The sequence below is a fragment of the Aphis gossypii genome, chromosome 1 (assembly GCF_020184175.1).
Source record: "Aphis gossypii isolate Hap1 chromosome 1, ASM2018417v2, whole genome shotgun sequence".
Lineage (NCBI taxonomy): Eukaryota > Metazoa > Arthropoda > Insecta > Hemiptera > Aphididae > Aphis > Aphis gossypii.
Window position 1 is genome coordinate 32,024,408 of NC_065530.1, and position 14,868 is coordinate 32,039,275.

The window sequence follows — 14,868 nt, forward strand, 5'->3', positions numbered from 1 at the left end:
ACACCGTGTAAGTACCTGATCATTGAATGGTCGCTGTAATCGAAAATGTGCTAAGTTTGAAGTGTTTGAACTCACTGACAATGATTGTAGGATGAAAAATGGTATTGAGTAAAGATGGTGTGAAAATTTCTTTTTCCGAAGATATATTTATTAATTTATTGTTCTATTAATAATAAGTAGATTAAACTGATTTTTGAAAAGCCACCACATACATTATATTATTATTATTGATTATATTTTAATGGTACCTAATTGTTCGTAGATACCTATGTAAAATTATGTAAATAAGTTTATGGCATAAACTATAAATTATAAACAGCTTTTAATATTAGTAAAAATGTCATGACGCAAAAAAACAATATTATACACGTCAAGGCAAAAAGTTTCATATCTAGGATTAGTGTTGTTTAAATTACAATAAAATAACTTAAATGGTTATACCTTTTGTTTACATATAATGTAATTTCATAAAAATTTAATATATAATTTACTATAAAAATATTGTTGCTATGTATTTTTGATATTTTTAAGCTTCTGTAAAAATGATGACTCATAAGTAAACCGTATGTATTAGATTTTCAACCTGAATTATAAAAATTTTAAATTGCATACATTGACCCCAGATCTAGAAACGTCTGTGATGTTTAATATTTTATTGTGTCGTAATTGAATAACTCGGTTATAAGCTCTAACCTTTAACAATACTTATGACGTGTAGGTATGTTGGTATTGTTCAATATACCTAAGTATAAACCAAAATATTGTAAAATTATAAAAACTTAACCTTAAACAAACACTGGTGCATTTTATACAATGTATGCCCTCCTCTACCTTCCATTGACAAAATATGGGAAAAAAAATGACGCTGTGACACTTAAGAGTTAATGATAAAGCTATAAAGGAAGTATTTGAAACAACTGTATGAAAAATAATGTGAAATCTTTCAAAAGTAGGTAATTTTAGAAAGATGGAAAACTCAATACTCAAATGTGTTTTCTCCCTCCCCTGACCAAAAATTAAATAAAATTCAACGTAAAACACTTGGAATAGTCAGAAATTACCTATTAGAGAGTATTTGAGAGTACATATTTGGAGCAACCATTAAAAAAATCTTAAAAAGTTGATCATAGTATCGTCAAAAAAATAGTACGTACAAAAAGTCTGTTATTTTATACCTATTAATAAATAAATTTTGTTTGCAATAATATTTTATATCTCGAGTTTTTCAGCTAAATATAAGTTGAGATCATACCAGTCACACGATTGGTGTGTTTGGTAAAAGTTGGTAAGTAAATACTTTAAATTTTATTTACCTCTCCCAGTCTCCCTCTCCTTTGAGAAATATCCAAATAAAGTTCCTGAACTATCAATAATTAATCTCTAAAATTTAAAACATTAACGCAACACATTAGTTACCTATTGATGTAGATGAATAACTCGGTTACGAGTATTTAGGTACTTAGATAATATTATATTTCTATAATAGATAATTAGATATGACGAAGTCGGAAGTACACTGCTTAAACTTACAGAATGTCAAAGTTTGATGGTTGAAATTATAATGGAATGCTTAAATAGATAAGTACATAAAGTTGGTGGCTCAGGGGCAAACACTAAAACATTTTAACTAGGTATCTATGTCATATATTTAACTTAAGTACCTACTCATTTTCATGACGTCCAAGGTATACCTGCTCCAATTTTAAATCATTTCCGTTAAGCAATTACTAATTAGTATTTAGTTTAGATACTATACCTAAATTTACTATATAATATGTACTATTCTACAGTAGCGTATCCAGGGGGGGGGGGGTATAACCCGAGGAGGTGGCCCCGAAATGTCTTCGAAAAAAAATACTAATAGTCTGAAAAAAGAATTAAGTGCTAAATAAAAATTTTTTAATAATCCCCCCTTTTATTTTTTTTTATTTTTGTTGGTATATGTAACGGCTAACTGCAGACAATGTAGAAAGTTGGGCACTATAGGTTACCTAAATATTTAAAATATAAAAATTAAATAAAACATCTTACTGAGTAGGTACCTACTTTAATGAACAAAAAAAAAAAAAAACTTAAAATAGACTCAAATATTAGTTACCTACTTGTAATTTTTAAACCTATTATCCATTGAATCATTTGTAAGTATCTACTATGAGGAAATAATATTATTACCTAACTAAAGGTGGCTTGACATGAATGAAATTAATATTATTTACTATTAAATTATAGTAATTTTAATAAAATGTAATGTTTAGTATTAAAGTATGTACAGAATTATATTATTCTTTTATTTATTACCTATCACATACCTACACCACTATAATAGTAGGTATGGCACTTTAAGTTATAAAGTCAACCAGATTTTTTGCATTTACAACGATTTGTCTTACATATTGTAATGCTAGTACAACCTTTGACCACCCAAATTAAAAAATGTTCTTGTTGCTTCTATTAGAGAAATTTGTGCACCCTTAAACACCTCTTTGCATATCGCCAATACTGAATTGGTTTCAACTATCGCAATGCACGTATATACGTTCCTAAATTAATAGGTAGGTATCTCATAAGTTGCGTAGTATCAAACAAATACAATTTGTAGTATTATAAGTATCTGTATGTATTGTTACAATGTTATTTATGAATTCCATTCAATATAAATGTGCGCAATGAGAACTTTAATTCACTTTGCCTTCTTGAATCCGAGCAGTGTACACTTTACCCAGGCGCTATCGTACAATGCCAAGTTAATGAAGGAAAAATTGAAATATTAAAAAATTATTTTTTACATTGTCCAAAATGTTCAGATGTTGTGCACATTACCCTGGCATTGTAATACAATTCCTGGATTTCTTACTTTGCCCTTAACATACATATTATTAATACTTACAATTTATATATTTTCTATTGTCTAGACTGTCTAGTTTATTAAATTTACAAATTATAAGTGACAAGGTTACTTTTGGTCGATTTAAATAGTCTTTTTATACATGTTTACTTATTATAATTTGTATATGCCTAACATATTCAAACACAATTTATAAAATAATGAGCACATGACCATTTTATTTGAATATATACTGTTAATTTGTTTTTAATTGTAAATCCTTATTTTATACTTTATAATTGTATAAGTATTAAATACAACACATTAATTAGTTTTATTCTCTTGTATATTGGATTAGACACATAATTTTGTGACCATCACTAAGAGCTATCTGACCTTTAGAACCTACATAAATAGATTAAAATAATACTTTACATCTAATCAAAAAAAAAAATCATTTATTATGATTAGACTTTGACTCTTAGCATAAATGATTAGAAAAGTGATAATCAGGTCAAATGTTATGAAGACAAATACTAAATAAAGTTCCACAGGAATGTGTTTAAATCAGTAGAAAAAGTACTTGATATTAAATTTACAGTTAATTAGTTTGTTTTTAACAATGCCATTACTCATAAGTATTAAATTATAAAAAAAAAATTATTATTTTATAATTTAAAAAAAAATTAAAATTTTAAATAGTAAAATTATATCATATTAAGTATAAAAAAATGTAATCCATTAATATAAATAAATTTTAATAAGATTGTAAAAATATAATAATAATAATATATATGGAATTTAAGCTAAAACAATAGTAATAGTTTTGTAAGAGCTGACATATTCTAGTGTCACATTATATAAAATACTATATTCTGGTATTAATGAAAACATCATCAATTCAATCATAGTTCTGAAAACAAACTATTTTCTTCCATCAACATAACTGCATTAGCTAATATATAGTGGTACGTCTCAACTTGTTAAACACAATTATGTATATGTCTACATAGCAATAAAATAAACTAATAGAAAATTTAAAATTTTTAATTTTTTTAAAAGGCTTTATTTTCATTAATAGTTAATGAATAAACAATTAAATGTCATAAAAATTTTAGTTTAATTAATTTATGTACAAACATAATAATAATAATAAAAAAAAAAGGAAAACAGTTGAAATTAACGTCTATATCGATAACGTTTGAAATGAAACCAAAGCTGAAAAATATTGTTATGAAATTGACAACGAAATCCTCTTTTGTATGAATATTCCCATTCCCTGTTGACTATTTTAAATGCAATATCTTCATATGGAGGACCCGCATGAAATCTCAAGACTGCAAATTCTGGGTTATCTCCACAAGCAGTCTAAAAAAGTATAAATATTGAATAATAAGTAATATGGTATAAAACAGCTTGTTATAACTACAATAATTGTTTTGAATTTACCAAAAAATATTGTGGAGTTGAACTTTTATTAATTAAATCTGGATAAAAAATATTAAACTTATATCCTTGAACAATTTTTGGTGGAGGATTATCCATGTCATAATGAGTTTGATTGTACTTATTCCACTCAAATCCAGTATGCACCCTACATATTATACAAAGTTAATTTTAATAATTTAAACATTTAAAATAAATATAATTTAATCTATTGTTTACCTATTAAAGTATCTAGGTTTTCGTGGTCTGTACTTATCTGACCATAAGTAAACTTGATGGTCTAATTCGGATTCTACTGAGAATTCAGCTTCTTCATTTGTCATTCCTTTTCTAGCTTCTTTTTGTAAAGCCATTTCTTCTGCAGCCATGACATTCTGTAAAAAATATATATGTTTTTCATAGACATAGATAAATTTATTTAAAAGAATATTGACAAAAACTTTTATTAGGTAGATTATTTTCACACATGTTTTTTATTATATATATACTTTTTTGTGTTAAAGGAATGACATATTCCATAAATTATTTATGAATATAAATTAACTTTTCTACTCATTTCTCTTAGATAAATATTTAAACAAATAACCCTATTACTTTTCAATTGGCATCAAATTTCAGTATCTGTCAATAAACATAGAATTGTATAACTGTCTATATGTTATGTGTTAGTCAGTGCACAGTTATTTATGACAACTAATATCATGTCTCACGTATTTTTTAGTATTGAATTTATATTATTACCATGTTTTTAACAAACAACATATGAAATTGACACTTGAATATTTATTGTATGTGATAAGCTTACTTCAATACGTGTGCCCGTGCCTTGTACTTGTAGTCTAGCAAATGTCAGTCTTTTTTCATCATCAATTTCTGATACAACCAAAGTGCCCAGTTCTACACTATTGGGAGAAATATATACTGGGCTATAACCACAAGCTTCATAATCTGCAGCACATTCTTCAATAATATTCCTGGCTTCTTGTTCAGCATCACTAATTAAAAATAAATTATAAAGTTGGCTACTACATAAATATTGTAAATAATTAAATTCACCTTATATCTTCTTCAGAACTTTGGATTTTTTCTTTTCTAGAAGGAGATTTTCTGGTAGAGGTTGATGGTTGATCTTGACCAGATGACTCATTAACTTTAGTCAATTGTTGACGGCTATTGTGACTACTGCATCCTTCCTCAGGATCAAATTGAGATTCGTCCATCTTTTGTTGTGCTTTTAATACTTCAAGTTTTTTCTTTAGATTTTCTTGATGACGATCTCTAAGTCGAGCTCTTGCAACATGTGCTAAATATATCAATATTAAATATTATTAAAATACAAAGCAAGTTTTTAATACAAAAAAAAAAAAATTGTAATTGTATCAAAAGTAATATTATTATTGATCATAAATACCTTTTAGTTGTGACAATAAAGTTTCCCAGTACCCAATATCAACACCTTCAGCTTTACTATTAATTTTTTTTTCAATTTGAATTTTTAATTGGTCCAACTGTTCAGCAGTTTTACCTCGGAAAATATGAGCCACTTCATGAGCTACTGATTGATGAATTCCTTCTCTCCGACCAACACCTAAACATATTATATTTAGTTAATTTAACTAAATATTATTCAATACTTAATATTGACAATATTGTTAGTGGTACTTAAGTATTAGAATAATACTACAAAAGTTTAAAATTTACAAACTATACATGATACTACACTAAAAGTATTGAAACCCAATAATTTAATTTTCAAATTAAATTAAACAAAAAAAAAAAAAAACTTCTAATTACTTAAACAGTAGATTTATGATATAACTAAACAAATATGTTATCAATAATAATTCAGTAATAGAGATTCAATGATATTTATTTATTAATTGAAAATGCTTCAAAACCAGTTCAAAAAAGACAACATTTTAAATAAAAAGTAAATAAAATTATATGTCGTTTTCTACAAAATATTATACAAGTCATTTTATAGCTTACCAACTTATATGTACAGTCTTATACAGTCTTGTATGTACTTTTATTAAAGTTGATAATAATAAAAAGACATAATTGAGCGGAAAATAACACCAACAAACTAAATTATCCAATTATGTAAGAAAATTACAAGAAATCATTTTTTAGTTGTTAAACATGATTATAGGTACACAGTTTAAATAATTAATAAGGAATAATAACTGACATCTGTATTGTTATTAACTATCAGTAAAGTTTTTACCGAGATAGCATTAAAAATTGTAAATCACACATAGTTTTTACTGTAACTACTAGTTTTGTCATAACATATTTTAAATCCCTAGACTCCAGTGACTAGATACTTCAATGGTTTTGTGCAGAATTAGTTCTTTATCTTAGATTTTTTCTTATAATTTATTTAATTTTATAAATTTATCTTAATAACATGGAATTAGGTCTCTTACATAATACATATATTTCAGCACATCATATTCTATAACAGATTTATATATGTAAGTACCTACTTATAATATTGTAGAAATGAATTTTTAATGTAAATTTAATAAAAATCAAATTAGTTGCCTAAAATAATTTATATAAGTAATTTTCATATTAAATAATAACTGATAGATGATAGATGATAAGAACTACAAGCTGTATCAAAATCAGGTATTGTTACTCAAAAAATTGCACATACTTTAATTTCTGATTTTTTATAAGTCAACATTTTTTTTATAGGCAACAAGTTGGATGTATAAAATAAATTGTTATACCTATGCATCGTTCAATCTTTAACAGTAAGAATGTATACAACATCAATAGCCAGATAAATTGAACACTGGTATCAATGTCTGAGCTATAAATACATTTTCCACATTTCCCAATTTTAAATGGAATTTTTTATTGAGTTATAATACCTAAGATATTGAATATTTGATAAAAAAAATAAAAATAAAAATAACAAATGTATTGAGCATGAAATCTTAAACAATATGAAAATGTTTTTCCAATAAAATATGACATTTACCAGTGTAAGCTGATTGTTTTTGTATTCTTCTCATTTTATGTAATTCATCTTCCACAATGACTGTTATATCATTCCAGTAATCAAAGTTTTTTCCTTTTTCAAGTTCCATGTAAACTTTTATATCTTCTACGAGATCTTCTAAATCTTTAAGTTTTAAACCATTTAAGTAAATATAAGGTTCATGCATTTCAACAGCATCTACTTCTTCTTCAGTACTTATATACTTAGCAAGAAGATCAATTGGTTTAGCTGAAAAATAAACAATATTTTCCAATATATAATTTATATAGATTATTTTATTATATTTTTAACATTTTTTATTGAATTTATATTACCTCTGCCATCTTCAATACGAATAGTAGATCGCAAACGAGCTTGCTGTAAATGGAACTGGTCTTCACTTTTTTCCCATTCTTTAAACTGTGCCGCTTCTTTACTTCTTTGTAGTAATGCCATCTCATCTTCCCTTTGTTGTCTTTCCATTTCTCTTTCCATTCTTCGTTTTTTCACTTTTTCTAATTCTCGTTTATTTTCTTCCATTTTTTGTCTATTTCTTAACTCTAGTTCTTCATGACTAACACCTACCAAACCATCTTTGGCCATTTTTTTATCCCAAACAAAAGTAGAAAGCAAATTTGCATCTCCAAATGGATTGTCAGCATTTGTATAATGAAGGTAATCATTATCCCAACCCATTAGCTCTTTTCGTTTTCTTTCTTTTGCTGTTTTCTTCATTAAACGCCTAAAACGCTTTTCTTCTGGAGTCTCCATACCTTTAATTAATTCTTTTTGCTGTCTTCTTTCTTCAGCAACTCTAAGTCTTTCTTGCTGCAGACGTTGTAATAATTTTGCTTCGTCATTACTTGAAGAGTCACTTGATGAAGACCTATATGTATAAATCAAAATACACTATTAGCATGATATTTAGATGTTGCTTATAATCATAAATTTTATGATTATAAGTTTGAGATTTGATTTAAATCTTAACTATATATAATGAACCTATCCATAATAATATCCTAAATATTATCTTGATTCATATGGCTGTCGAAAAATTGCAATCATAAAATCATGTTACATGTATCGTAACTATATTCTGGCCCACGAGAGACCACTTCTGGACGGCGACCAAAATTCATCAGTTCTCGCGCATTCCCACCACTAAACTCTCCAAAACACTGGCTGCTGACACCGCCACCATTCTGCCTCCATCTGCCTATTGGTATGGGTGAAAAATTGGTGCTCTCTCATGGGCCAAAGTATATTAAACTTTATTGATTAGATAATAATAAACACAAATTATAATATTAGTGTATAATATAATTATAAAATATTACACTGGCATAACTAAGGGAGATTGCTACTTTTATAAATATAAATAAATAATAAGTGGTTAAACCCTTTTTATTTAAAAAAAAATGTCTTATTTTAATCATATGCAGGGGTGTATTGAAGCGTATATTCATAACAATATCTATAAAGAATTGCGTGTACATGAAAAAAATATTCATTTTATAAATATACGGTGGGTAAATGTTGAGTATATCGTATATGGCGTGTATAATTTGTGAAATAGTTAGAAAAATGTATATTCCTGCGAGTGTAGCAAATAGATATGTATAGCCATGTTTGTCAAAAGGGCCCATATGAAATGTCAGCTCCAGGGCCCCAATAGGTTCTTAATCTGGCTTTGAAAATATGGCGTATACTCAAGTACTTATTATTTACCAATACATCCCTGATCATATGTTCTAATGAACAATGAACATTATACTAATTATTTGTATGAGTTAATTTTTATTTTTTACTTTCAATACCTAATAACTGAAAAAAACTTGTGCATTATTTAGTAATTTTAATCAACAAATTTTACCTTCTTTTACTCTTATGTTTGGATTTAGATTTTTTTTTTTTTTTGATGAATGCCTATCGTGTTTGTGACTCTTTTGTTCATCAATATTTTTCTTTGAATCCTTTGATTTAGAAAAATGTCTGGACGTTGGTGACCTACAAAAAATAAATAGTTAATAATTAGTTTTTTTGTTTTAAAATATGATGTGATCAAAGACGATCTGGCCAACTGAGATACTGAGAGGTTCCAGTGGGTTAACATATTATTAGTTTTTGTCATTGGCTGATGACTGTATTACATTATTTTTTTTTAAATAATTAAAGAGTTTTTAATTTTTCTATACTAAAAAAAAATGTATTAATATATATTTTCTTGGCCTGAATTTTTTTCTCAGGCCATCCCTGTATGTGATCATAAGATATACTCGTATACAATTTATATTCAAACCATAACCAAATTACTGTACTATAATTATTAAGAACTAGCATAAATTTAGTAGTATAACAATAGATATATTAACTTGACATAATAGGCTAAGCCTATGAAATACTGTGAGATACATAATATAATATTATCTAAACAAGTTATAATCATATAAAATTATAAACTATAGAGCACTAACAATAATTAAGGTAAATGTAAAAAGATATTATTTTGTATCTAATTGCCTCAATCACCCATAAAAAGAATACCACATACAAACAACTTACAAAGTTATGTTAATAACTACTTTTTAAATAATTAGATATTAAATGATATCACCGAGTGACAGAATTCTATTCCTTTATTAATTTCTTAGCCCTTTATTTCAAATTATAAGTAATTTAAATATATGACTAAATATAATTTTATATTGATGTTTAACTAGTATTTTATTTATATACTTATTACAACCATTATAATAATAGTATTTAAACTCTAAAATATTTCATTTCCACATTTCCACGATTGTTGATTTATCAGGTATGTAATACCAAAATTTATTATACCGATAATTGAATGTATTAAAAAAATTATAACTTACATTTTTTATGATGAGCACTATTCAATAGAGTAAGTCAAATGAGTTATGATATTGTGTAAGTTTAACTAAAACCACTAAGTCAAAAATATTATGATTGTTCGGTTATCAATAGAAAGCGAACTAAAAAAACAAAAAAATAATAATAACATTGACAGATTGCATGGAAACAAAAAAATTCAAGAAGGAGGTTCCAAGTTAGTATCTTTTGTTCTAAAGTCAAACTGTACGAATTTGTCAGGAACATAATAATATTATTATTATTTTAAAATTTAAACAATGACATTTATTTATTCTAATAACCAATTGTTCCAAGGTCTATGCATGCAATTATTATAGAATATACTTATATTGAGTTATATACTATTCTTTAAATTACATTGATGCTACTAGCCCTAATTTTCCAATATTTATTTTTTCTTTTCTTACTTTCTAAGACTCATTGTTCCAAATTATATTGATGGTTGTTTCCAAACTACATTTGTAATTTTTATTAACGAATTTTTATTACGTAATATATTTAAGTTTGCCGTTTGGAACAAATGATTTATTATAATTTGAATACCTATTGGCTATTACCTACTGTTATTTGAAATACACATTATTGCAGGAATGTTGGAACAATGTTGATTACCTGTAAGGTTGTAAAAGCTAAAAGAATAAAAATAAAATTTAAAATAACATACGTCATGTAGTTATTAATTTATTATTTGAAGTCCAGGATTAAGAAGCCCCTGATCAAAGTAATTCCCTTTTATAGTTTTATCTTGAATTACAGAGACTGAAGTATTTCCAATTTCGTTGTTCAGTACATCAGAATAAAAATGACTAAAGTTCATTTTTATAAAATATTAATTGTCAAACAAACTTGATGATAAATATCTATATAATATATTAATATATATTAAATAAACATAGAGTATTATAATAAACTGATAGGTAGATAATACATTTTTTTATTATTATTATTAAATACCTACCAAAAATAAATAGTTATACCTGTTTTTTTTTATTTCATTAAAAACTTAAAAAAGATTTACAACTACTATATATTTTAGCTTTAACCTTAGCGACTAGCGGCTATCTCGAAAAATTGTACAGGTGATATGTGATAGTCACCATTGGTTTGAACCACGGTCTTAGAAGATCTTAAAAGAATCTTCTAAGACCGTGGTTTGAACAATCTACTTATCTACAATTAATAGATCAATATAAATCATTTTTTAGATATCGTATAAATCTGAACTGGTTTTGATCTAACCTCAAGGAGGAGGGGGGTGGTTGTCAAAATGTCAACCTCCCATCCCTCAATAAAAATAACTAAAATTACTATCTATGTATTAAGATACCACGGTTACATTATACATAATACAAAAAAAATCACCCAGGGGGGGCACCCCCCCTAAAAATCGCCACTGCTGAAGTATGTATATTATATACTGACAGTGACTACTGAAAACTTATTTTTGTATAGGTTACTCTTATTTATTTATTTTTTCTTATTACTATGTTTTCATTTATTAACTTCTATATAACTTTATTTCATTATACAACTAACTAAAAATTAATGTTAAATTATTAATTACAGTTTTTTAGATTCTGAACGAAGTGATGTATGTATTACAGATTCTACAATGTGTCATGTGTGGTTTTTATTTTTTGTGTCGGTGTAAAGGTAAATCATAAATTATAACTTGTCTAAATAATGCTTCAATTTAAAACTTTGGTTTCCAGTGGCAAATTGGTGCATTATAATGCAATGATTATATTTTTTTTATTAACATTTAAAGTTCAAATTTTTACGAAATATGTCAAAATTACGAAAATTTGCTAGTAATTTTGCAGTTGGAAATTCATAAAATTTTTAGTAAAATTCATATCTAAGGTTAAAAAAGTTAACACAAAGTTTTTATAAGTTCTCCTTCAAATAGCTATAGAGAAAACTGAAGCGTCATTAGAGGTAAAAATGTTTTGAGCGTTTACATTTTAAATTATTACTAAATCGCTTAACGGTAATGATTTATTCTCGAAGGATTTTAAATATTTGTTATTATTCGAAAAATATAAGTCTTAGATACTTTAAAATTTTACCAGTTATTAAAATCAGAATTTTCTTTACATAATTCAATTTTCAAAATATTTTGCTTATTTTAAGACTATTTATAAGCATTTGAAATATTTGTTTTTTTTTTATAAATGTTGATTAAAATGTTTTGGCTTAGTCAAAATACTTGATAAATTTAGTACAAAGTTCCTCATGAGTCATGAGTTAGTCTTATAGTGATTCAAAAATTATAAGAATACATAGACACAATTTTTGAAGTTTAAATATTGACAAAAATGTGTCAAAATAAAGAATACATGCAAGTTATTTTGTAGTTAAGAATTCATAAAAAGTTTTGTATAAGTAGCTAACTAAGAATTGAAAATATAACACAAAATTTTCTATAAGTTAAGCTTAAAATAAATAATTTTAAAAAAATGCCAACGACACGTAGTGTTCCCAAGCGGTCACCCATCCAAGTACTAACTACGCCCGACGTTGCTTAACTTCAGTGATCGGACGAGAACTGGTGTATTCAACGTGGTATGGTCGTTGGCGAAGGAAGTTCCAATAATAAATATACTTAAACTCATCATAAATAAAAATTAAATTCTACATTTTAATATATTATAATGCATATTCATATTTTTAGAAACAATTACATACATTTTCATCGATCATATTTAAATAAATAATGTTCCAAAATTTTATTTTGCATACATTGGATTTAGATATAAGAGCATATTTTTCACAAAAACGCATGTTTTTACATTTTACAATATACCTACCTACCTATTACAATATGTATTATATTATGCATAGGTATATACACATTTAAATGTTTTAATTTTATAGTTTATTTACACAAATGCACAATCATTATATATTTATAATTTATATACAAATTTGCTTCACAGCACAAAGAAAAAAGTAAGTTAGGAGACTAATATAAAAGGAAGTTTCAACTTTGTATAAGATTTTCAAATATTTCAACTTATCCAAAAAAAATTTATTGACATTTATAAAAAAAACTAATAGCTATTTAAAACTTTGAAAATTAAATTATGTAAGGAATATGCCAATCTAAATAACTGATGAAAAACGAATGTTTCAAGTAGGTATAGGTATTGCGACTAATGCGACTTATACTTATTGAATAATACCTAACTAATAGGTAGGTACTAGGTAGGTAGGTATTTAAAATCTCGTTTTTAGGATTAATCGTTTACTTTAAGACTGGGTAACTCGTGAGGAACTTTGTATTTAAGTTTCAAGAATTTTAACTTATCCAAAATAATTAATTTGTGTTTGTTAATGATGTTGCTGTTATTTATTATCTTAGGTATTAAAATGTTCATACATTTTTTTCTACTTCAGTTGCCAGTCTATTCCGATCACTGCAGTGAATGTCTAACCTAATCCCATTCCATGAATTTTGATACTTATTGAAAACAATCGTTGAACCAAAAAATAATAAAAAAATAAAAATAAAAAAATCCAATTTGTTTAATAAATATGAATGTTTAATTTTAAATTCTTAAAGCAGTATAATATTATCTGTACTATAATGTCAGTGGTCAGACCAATGGCCACAGCCGCAGCGCGTCTTTAATTATTAATAAAAAAAAATAATGATAATAATAATAATAAATCATTTACCTATCTCATAATTTAAAAAATAAATGTTTCACCTATCATGTATCGATTACATTTATACGAAAGTAATTATATGATGTAAGTAGGTAGGTACTTAATAATTAAAATGCATCATTTTTTTTTTTATGAAAACGATAGGTGATAGTAGGTACAATTAATGACAATTTTTTTTATTTCATATTGAGGTCTTCAAAAAACCATACCTGGGTTAAAATTGATAAATTATAAGGCACTATAAAACTTTTAGATTTCAAACACGAAAAAAAAAATTGTCCATAATCCTACATTTGTTTTCATAAAGCATTAAATATAACTTAAACAAGTATTCAATTTAACTTTTGTTTTATTCATATTAAATATTCAATATTTTAAGTGTTTTATTTTATATAGAATATTAAATAAATAATAAAAATAATTTAAATATTATAAAATATGTATGATGCAAAATTAGAGGCCTCTAAAATAATCTCAAGTCTTGTAGTTCTATAAGATCACGGCTCTTCTCACTTGACTTAAAAAAAAAATTAACTGTGCATTGAAATCTGAGTCTTAAACTTATTAGTTACTACTTTTACTTCTATCATACTTTCAAGTTTATTATACATAAATACAACATTAAATAAACATTAATAAAACATTACCTAATCAATTATCAACAGCTCAACTTAACAATAAAACTTTAATAACCAATTAGGGGCAAGGGCGGATTTAGCCAATATCACCAAAGTTTAACGACTAATATCTCATCTACTTTTATTCAAAACGTTTTGTACATTATTAGACTGTGTAAAAATCAAAGTTAAGTGTTAGTTCAAGATTGTAAACCTAGAAAAGATAGAGTTAACTACCTATTTCATGAAATCAATGGCAAATGATGCTGAATCCGGAGTATGGGTAATGGGTATAGGGTATGCTCATTTATCATAATGCATTATAATTTTTAGCTCTATTTAAATGATTATTGATAAACAATACAACAATTTGTATTTATTCATAAACTAATAAAAATTAATACAATTTTCACATACTCGTA

General features: G+C 25.7%; 1 protein-coding gene and 1 non-coding gene across 2 annotated transcripts; both read right to left on the reverse strand.

Annotated features, from left to right (window-relative positions):
• Window positions 1-3,920: 3,920 nt before the first annotated feature.
• On the reverse strand, window positions 3,921-10,155 carry LOC114119526 (cactin). The gene is given in 11 exon segments (XM_027981106.2): window positions 3,921-4,192; window positions 4,274-4,418; window positions 4,490-4,644; window positions 5,076-5,265; window positions 5,327-5,573; window positions 5,682-5,858; window positions 7,263-7,511; window positions 7,598-8,148; window positions 9,136-9,173; window positions 9,176-9,269; window positions 10,139-10,155. Coding segments are annotated over 11 exon segments (2,037 nt in total). The 5' UTR covers window positions 10,141-10,155; the 3' UTR covers window positions 3,921-4,003.
• A 2,462-nt stretch (window positions 10,156-12,617) lies between these two features.
• Window positions 12,618-12,736, reverse strand: LOC114119544 (5S ribosomal RNA). The gene has a single exon (XR_003592049.2). It is a non-coding gene; the product is annotated as a 5S ribosomal RNA (ribosomal RNA).
• Between the last annotated feature and the right edge of the window lie 2,132 nt (window positions 12,737-14,868).